This window comes from Neltuma alba, unplaced genomic scaffold (assembly GCF_004799145.2).
Source record: "Neltuma alba isolate B1F8T4 unplaced genomic scaffold, ASM479914v2 tig00010395_pilon, whole genome shotgun sequence".
In the NCBI taxonomy this organism is placed as follows: domain Eukaryota; kingdom Viridiplantae; phylum Streptophyta; class Magnoliopsida; order Fabales; family Fabaceae; genus Neltuma; species Neltuma alba.
Genome location: NW_021635298.1, coordinates 42,071 through 51,309, shown reverse-complemented (window position 1 = coordinate 51,309; position 9,239 = coordinate 42,071). Strand labels below are relative to the sequence as shown.

At 34.5% G+C, this 9,239-nt stretch overlaps 1 protein-coding gene across 1 annotated transcript; it reads right to left on the bottom strand.

The window, feature by feature from the left end:
• Window positions 1-2,440: 2,440 nt before the first annotated feature.
• Window positions 2,441-3,346, bottom strand: LOC114756403 (uncharacterized). The gene has a single exon (XM_028945339.1). The coding sequence runs from the start codon at window positions 3,344-3,346 to the stop codon at window positions 2,441-2,443; it is 906 nt and encodes a 301-aa protein (XP_028801172.1).
• Window positions 3,347-9,239: the final 5,893 nt, after the last annotated feature.

The following is a 9,239-nucleotide window of genomic DNA, read 5'->3' as shown; positions in this document are numbered from 1 at the left end:
TGAAAATTCCAGAAAATTTTCTAAAAATCATGAAAAGTAGAATAAACAATATAGAATAGTATTTGAAGTTTGGAAGATAAAAATAGGATGAAAATAATTTATTTTAGAATTTTCTATATTTTCTTGGAATTTTGACTAATTAAAGGAAAATTGGTCAAATTGAATTATTTAAAATATATAGGTATGTCAATAATTCATGAAAAAATTATAAATATTATTTGAAGGATTATTATGAATTTTATAATTGTTTTCAACCACCATAGATGTAGAGGTTAGCTTTAAATTATTTAAAGTTGGAAATTTTATCAGTAAAGGGCAGATTTCAGAGAAAATTCAATTGGATGAGTTATAGGCTACAATAAAATCTGAAAAAATTTAGGGAATCATTTCTCATTAATAGAAAGCTATTGATGCAAAGAAGTAAATTTTTGGAAACAGTGAATTCAATAGGATCCAAGAAAAATTCAACCGATTACGTGAAATTAGATAGTGTGTTAACCTTAAACTTAGTTGTCACATCCCACCAATTTTAACCTTCAGAATTTGAATAATAAATTAGAAAAAGGGTCAAGTAGAGGTTTTGGAACATCTCTTGAGTTGAAATCTGACTCTTGTTCGTACTGATATTTTTAAAATTATTAGTCTAGGAAGAGCAAAATTAGAAAAATTTCAAAAAAAATAGTAAAAAGATAAATTAGAGGTTTTAGAACCTCATTTGAGGCCTTGGAGGTGGAAATGGTATGAAAATAAAATTACAGAATTTTATGTAGACAAAGGTTTTCAAAAAACCAATGAACAAAAAACCGGACCGGACACTGAACCGGTCTAGATAGTGGGTCAAGGGTTAATGGGTCAAACCGGGGTCAAACCAGTTATATTAAAATAATATAATTTAATTAGCAATGACAATAAAAATAACATTCATTAATAATAATCATTTAACAAAATACAAAAAACAACCAACGTGGTTTAAAGTTTAAACATTTAATTGTACCAAACTATCATTAACAAATATATATTTTCATCACTATAGAAAATCAAAATCATCATTAAATTCATTGGCAGGACCAGGAATGGAGACATTAATAGTTGGAAGAGGAAAAGTAGAAGGAGTAGCAACATCATCTTGCAGAGGTGGAGGTTCAACAATATTCATATCATCATCACCACCTAAATAAGACAATAATAAAATGTCAATTAAGTGTAAATCAATATTAAAATAAAAATATTTATGACTTCTAAGAAACTAAGATGATAATACCTTCATTATCCCTCCCAGGAGTTGTCAAATTTGAAATGTCTTCATTGTTGAAAACACTTTCAAATGTCACTATATCTCTATCATCAAACTCTGGAACAGGATCTTCTTCAGTCACCTAAAAGTCCACCAAATCAATGTTTTCATAGTCAATAGGATCATAGCTTGCCTTTTGCTTCTTCAATATACTCCTGACAAATAAAATTTCGATTAGATGTAAATCTATATCAAAATAAAAGCAGCCATAATTTATAAAATTACCTATGCTTCAATCGCAAGTTATAGTTTGTGAAAACTAAATCATTTAGCCTCTTGTGCTCCAATCTATTTCTTCTTTTTGTATGAATGCATTCAAATAAACTCCAATTCCTTTCACAGCCAGAAGAAGAAGAAGTTTGACTAAGAATGCGCATTGCAACACGTTGCAACTCTGGCACTGAACATCCATAATATGTCCACCATTCATCTAAATCATGAAAATATGAAATATAAAATTAGTGAATGACCATCAATATACTATTAACTATTAAATACAAACACTTACAAGGGTCAAGTTTCTGTGCTGCTTTTTGACATGATGGTCTAGTAAAAGATTCTTTAGCTTCACGATAAGTAGTTGCTTATTTCATTACCAAGGAGCCATCAACCTCTTCGTCTGAAGTAAGACTCCACCACATCAATTAAAGCCATCATTAACTTTGACTTGATCGGGCAGTCTGGAGCATATGTGATTGTAGGATTCAGCAAATATGATGCTACATGAAGATTAGTCTTCAAATGCTTATCCCATCGAGTTTGAATGATTGTTGTGTACGGCTTATACAGGTCCTTGTTCTTCTTAAACATCTCCTTAATTGCCATTTTTGCCCTTCACATGCCTTCATAAACATAAGGCAATGAAGGCTTCTCATCTGAATCAACAATTCTCAACAATTTTATAAGAGGAGATACAATTTTCACAACTTGATAACAATCATTCCAAAACCGATTGTCCAATATGATTACACTGGAATTTTTTCCTGCTTTAGTCCTTGATAATTTGTGGTCCACAAAGTGATTATCAACAACTAAAGCCTGCAAGTCATTCTTGTGCATATATATCCTATGCAATGTAATAAATGTGGTAGCAAACCTTGTGGCACCAGGACGCACAATTTCTTTCCAAGTCGGTCTTTTCCTCAGTCATGATAAGAAAACCATATGATTATATGCAAATACAGTTATCTTTGATGCCTTTGATGCAAGGTTTGACACATGAGGCATGCTTGAAAAGTCTTTCAATACAAGATTCAAATAATGTGCAGCACAAGATGACCAATAAATACTTTTATACTTCTCTTTAATCAATCTACCACATGCTACATAGTTAGCTGCATTGTCAGTCACCATATGAACAATATTTTTAGGACCAATCCACTCAATGACTTCACAGAATAGTGTGAATAGAGTTTTGGCATCTTTAACTAGATCTGATGTATCAACAGACTTCACAAATACCATACCATGTGTAGAATACACTAAGAAGTTTATCAAAGTACACTGTTTAACATCAGTCCATCCATCAGCTATGAGTGTGCAACCATTGTTTTTCCATTTAGCTTGATGGCTATCAATGAGTAACTGACATTCTTTTCTCCAGTCACTCAACAAGTTGGTTTTAAAATCATTAGCACTAGGAGCTTTAAACCCATGCCCTATTGAAGCAATGCCATCCACAGCTTTTTGAAACAAAGGACAATCAAACGCCTTAAACGGAATGCAGTTTACAATAGCCCATTCAGCAGTCAACATTTTCACATTATGCTTTGCTTCTTTAGTTGCTAATGCACTCTTAATGCCAGGTTGGGAATCAGGAGTTGTCCTAGGAGCAAAGAAATTGTCTATGCTCCCAAAAGCTTTCCTCTTTCTCACACTACTTGTAACATTTGGTGATTCAACATGAGTTTCTTTGACTTCCTCTTCTATGTTTTCAATAGTTTTCTTCTTTGACCATTCTTTTAAAGACTCTGCCATTCTATAACGTACATCATGTGGAACTTTTTTACAAGCAGCTATTTGACCAACAGTGCCAGCAAGATGTTGCTTCATCCTATTTATCCCACCTCCTCTATAACTATTAGTACAAAAAAGACATGTATATATATATATATTTTGTGTTCCTTCTTTTTTGTACGCAATATGTGCCCATGCTGGATCAATTTTGGCACGTAATGAGGATATGGGTGTGGAGGTTTCGGTAGGGGGATTTGAAGATCCAGTATTAGGAGTCATGTTGTCATTTCCAGAACTTTGGTTATTTGAAATATCCATCACTGCTACTAAAAAAACAAATCAAAAGCTTAACACAACATTAATGATTAAACAATCAAGTTATTCAGTTTCAGATTTCATATTGAACAAAGTGGGGAACCGTCCATAGTTTTAAAACTGAAAACATATTCAAACTTCACTACTTCAGTATATAACTATATACAATGACCACAATTTTAAACCAAACAAGCAATTCTAAACTAGAGTATCAAATTATTCCAAAGTACCAAATTAATGAAATTATTCCTTCGTGCAAACCAAACATAGAATATCCTCAAGCAAAAATACAAATCCATGGAATCCATTGATGGGTTCAGATTTCAGAATACAATTAATTTTCACAGAATATCCTCAAGCAGAAGCAGAATTCAGATTCCATAATGGCAAAATCACACTAGAAAAATAATAGATGGCAGAGATTATCACCGTCACTTCCAAGTTCAAACGAAAATAGGTGAGTTTGCTGAGAGTGGCTGAGAGCAGAGACTGAGAGTTCAAACAAAAATTGGGAGTCTGTACTTGGGAGAACTAAGATCGACAAGCACTCAGCCACTCACTAACAACTTAGATCGGCAATGACAGGGCGGGGAGCTTCAGGCGAGGCGACGACAGGGCACCGACCAGCTTTAGGCTAGGCAGGGGACGACGGTCGACGACCACATCAAGAGTGAGGGCAGTCAAGAGTGTGAGCTTCAGCGAGCTGGGAGATTCAGTGAGCACACGGTGGTGAGATTCAGTGAGCTGGGACAGAGGACGGGGCAGTGAGCACACAACGACAAGATTCAGTGAGCTGGGACCGAGGACGGGGAAGTAAGCACACAACGGCTACGAGGGTGACCGAGGACGAGACGGAGATTGGAGACCAAATGAGGAAGAAGGAGACAGGGGTGCGAGGTCGAGCGAGGCTGCGATGCGATGCAAGGGCGAGCCGGTTTTGGATTCAGTTTGCATTTTAAAAAAAAAAATAAAACGTCATCGTTTTTGGGCTCTGGAGGGGGCAAATCAGTGAACCAAATAAACCCCTAAACCGGCGATTTACCCGGTTTAACACTGATTCTTACCGATTCAAACCTTGGCCGGTTCTTGCCTTAACCCAGACTGGACATCAGGTCGGTTCACCAGTTGAACCGACTGGTCCGGTCTGGTTTTTTTTTCCATGCAAAAAACAGTAAAAAAATTAGCCCGAAATAATTATTTTAAATATACAGAGGCCTCAATAATTCCAGAAAAAATATGACAGAATTATTTAAGGATTTATTTGAGTTCATAAAATTATTTTTGGGCCCTAAAAGTGTCACACCTCCTTTAATATCCCATTATATGTTAATTGGAACCATTAGAATGTGTTTCGTAGCATTTCCGGATGAAAAATCTCAATTTCAAAATTTCACCTTTAATTCTATCCATGCATTGTTCATCTGAATTTGTGCCAACTTTTAAAATTCATAACTAATTCTAGAAAAATTGGAATAAGGTGGTTGCAACTTTCAGATGAAGCTTGCTAAGAGTTCTATAGAGGAAAAATATTTATTGGACTCAATTCCATCTAGAAAAACACCAGAAAATTCGACAAGTTGTACTGTTCATTTGGTCAATTTTTCAATTCAGTATTTTTGCCCCACTTTGGAAGGGCATAACTTTTGGCACAAAACTCCAAATTTTATAGTTTACCACTTGATTTAAAGATAAAATTGAGATCTATAAGTCTGTAAAATTTCATGCCTAAATTACAACAATTGCTTATTATTTCATGTGCCACAAAATTAGCACTATTTAGGGAGATTTTATCCCCTAATTCCACTTTCTTTAATTCTTTTTCCTTCTTTTATCCACATCCTTTTGGCATTATACCATTCAAATTTCCAACACCAGGGCATGTCATTTAAACATAATTTACATCACATTAACATTCATACTCCATTACAAATTAACATTAAACTCATTAAAACAGCACACAACTTTCCAAAATGTCATGAATTCTCTATTGCTCCTTCATCCCAAAACCATTTTCTTGCCCTTGCCATCGGATGAATCATTCCCTATTTGAGACATAATTTAACATAGGGGGAGTGAGATTTCAAAGAAATCTCAGTAGCTTATGAATTATAATTGTCATGTAAATCAAGCAAGTTCACATGTGACATGTTATATCATGCAAAAATATTCCCACACATAGGAAATCATATCCAATAGCATGCAAGGAGAGGAACATTAACATTTCCCATATTGGCATACCACAATGCAATTGGCCAAAGCATAAACCAATGTCATTCAATCAACCAAAAGCATAACACAAGTTCGTCCAACCCAAGTAATCAAGAAATCACATTAAACAAGCAAGATAAACAATCAAATTATAATTCAAAGCTACCTTAGAAATTCAAGGCATATGAAGAGGGACACATGGCATGAGCTGAAATTTAAGACATATGAAGAGGGACACATGTCCCCTTATGTGGCAGAAAACAGCACCATTTTGGAGGGATTATGCCAGATCTTGAGCTCTATAAATACCCCCTAATTACACATAATTCGGCTAAAAATAAGAAAAAGAGGGAAATTTTTGTCCAATTAAAATCTCACCCTTAAATAGCACATAAAACCTTCCAAATCAAGGGAAAATCATCAAGCTTCAAGCAAGGATCCATTAAAGTATGTCTAAGCATGATTTTGGCTTGATTTAATGGTTATTTTGGTTGAAATTTCATGACAAATCCTAAGCTTTAATGCTATCCATTTTTGGTCACAATGAGAAGGAATTAGGGAAGGATAGAAACCATGAATATGAGCTTGAAATAGCATTTTAATTGATGTTTAAATTGACCTTTGGAAGAAAACCAAAGTTAGGGTTTAATGCATACATTTTTATTAACTCAAGTTCTTGAAATTAGAGATTGTTTCAATGTCCTGTGATGATTCTAATGAGTTTAAAAGGTGTTTTTGTGTAGGGAAACACCAAGAAAAAGTGTTTAAAATTATTGGAATCAAAAATGAAAATTTTGGACCCTAAAACTATCCTATTCAGCCAAATCAGTTTGACGGGGGAGGAGTGTGATTTTGTTAAATCTGATTTGATATTTGGATTCTACATGAAAAATTGTGTAGGAATGATCCAAGAGATAGGTTGAAACAAAATGAAATAATTATGTCAAAAATCAAAGAATAAAGGGTTTAAATGAGTTTATTGTTGAGCAATGGTGTTTATGCTTGGATTATTGGTAATATGGAATGTGTTTATGCTTGAATTGATGGACATTGTGCAAGAAAACAAAGAGGAGCACCAAAAACCTAAGGAGGCCGAATTACATACCTAATTAAGAGATAGCATTGAACTCATAATTTGATTACTTTCTTGCTTGCCTAAATGTGTTTATGTTACTTGATTTATGTTGCCATGATGTGATTGAGCAAGCTATGTGATTGCATGTGAATTTCTAGGTCAAACGTGCCTTGGTAATATGTAGTGTGGAATGGCATAATGGTTGATGTATGGCTCTCTTTTCATGGCAAATGTAATGCATATGAAATGTTGCATGATAACTTTACTTTTAATGTAACATGTCACATTTTGCATAGCATAATAAGCATGATAATTGTGACTTATTGCTACTGAGACTTCTATAAAATCTCATTCCTCTCTATGTATAACAACTAATAAGACTCTCAAGTGGTGTGACCAAGGACAAGGAGGTGATATTTCCATGAAGGAAACATGTTATAGAATTATATTGAATTTATGTTGAACATTATGTATAAGCTTTGTAATATTTATGACTATGTGTTGATGACTTGTAAGGGTTGTAAATTATGAAGAATAACTTATTATATGCTCTAATATATGGTTGAACTATGTTGGAATGGTTGTGGTTTCATTTGGTTAAGTTTTGGCATGAAAAGGATAAAAGTTGTCTTTTTAAGGACAAAGTTTAACCATACAAAAATTTAAGCAAATGATGGAGTTTGGAGCTAAAACTTAACAATCTAATAGATCATATTGTTAGTTTCAAAACAAGTGGTATTTCATAAAATTTAGACTTTACAAAAAGTTATTCCCTTTCGAAGTTGGGCATAAATTCTAAAAAATTAAAAAAATGACCAAATGAAGAGTACATGTTGAGTGAAAACTGGGCACAGCTAGATTTATACTCTATTTTTCATTAAAGAGCTCATTGCAAGCTTCAAGTAGGACTTGGAGCCATATTATTTCAATTTTTTTAGAATTAGTTATAATTTTTCAAAATTGGGAGAAATTAAGGTTACAATGAATAGTAACCTGGGAAAAGAAATTTAAAAATTCAAATTTTCCCAACTTAATGACTGGAGAAATGGTTCCAAATACTCCTACTTGATGTGAAATTAGGTAATAAAGTAAAGTGTAATATTTTTGGTATCAAAGCGAAGGTTCTGGCAAGTGTGAGCATGCTCTAATTATGTGATAAGATTGTTATGAACAAAGGTTCTGGACTACTAATTGATTGACTGATTGTTGTGCTAGCATAATATGGCATAATATCCCACTGTATTGCACTATATTGTACTATGTGCCTAGTATTATATTGTTTGTTTGGTTTGCCGTGTTTTGAGGAAAGAGCAGAAACTAGAAAGCATGGCATGTTGTGAAAGCAATTACTCAGTGGAAACCATTAACTAGAGAATGCTTAGGGAGCCATACCCAGACTGGTATCAACCACTGGTAGAAGATCCTGATGATCCTGCTCCTCTACCAAGGTATTACCATTTGCTTAGTGAGATTGAGGATATTCATTCCAGAGTGGGCTCTAATGAAATAATAGAGTTACAGGAGGATGAAGTACGATTTAGTACACGGCCAGTACCAAACACACAGCCGATATTAGGTCCATATCTTGATTTCCTCTATCAGGTCTGACGGCTATACACAGCAGTCAATAAGGAGGGACAACATTAGGCGTTGATGTTTGGGGTGACGTACTGCTATCTTCCTGATAGCAGGCCAAGAAGTGTCCAATATGGAGGTCTTAAAGCCCAAGAAATACTCATCTAGTTAGAGGCCCAACCAGCCCTCCAACGTGTTCAAAGGATTTATAGCTTCAGAATGCTTACATGGAGGATGATATGGATCATTGCTTGGACAATGACATGAACACATGCGGGGCTTGACGTGACATATGGAAGGCCACCCCGAAAGCCACCATGGCATGTGAGTCATTAGAGTGTAAACACTTGGACCTTAAGAAAAAACAAGAGTGCGTTCTAAGAGCCCAAAAGGAGATTTAAAGCCAATTCCTATGTAATTAAAGGCCCAACACAATTATATGTGCATGGAAGAGTCCATTAGAGCTATAATCGTTTAAATTGGGGTCCAAATGCATTGTGTTATGGACCATAGGAGTTCCAGAACGTGATTCAACCATATTCAAGCCCAAATGGGTGTCTAAAAGGCCCATACATGCTTATAGACGTGAATAGCAATTATGAAGACCCATTTGGAAGGTCCAAGAAGATTCAAGAAGCATCAAGAGTGATCTTATATGATATTAAATAGGATTCTATTTGTTTTAATTAGTTTACTATTTTACAGTTTCCTATTTTATATTGATTGCTTCTTGAAGGCAAAGACTTACTTGTTTTGTATTGCATTAATGAATAGAGAGTCAAATAGTATCCTTCTCATTAATGAAGGGATCCTGCT

What these genes read in the sequence shown, in the direction of transcription:
- LOC114756403 (XM_028945339.1), bottom strand. Translation starts at nt 3,346, where the DNA reads ATGAAGCAACATCTTGCTGGCACTGTTGGTCAAATAGCTGCTTGTAAA.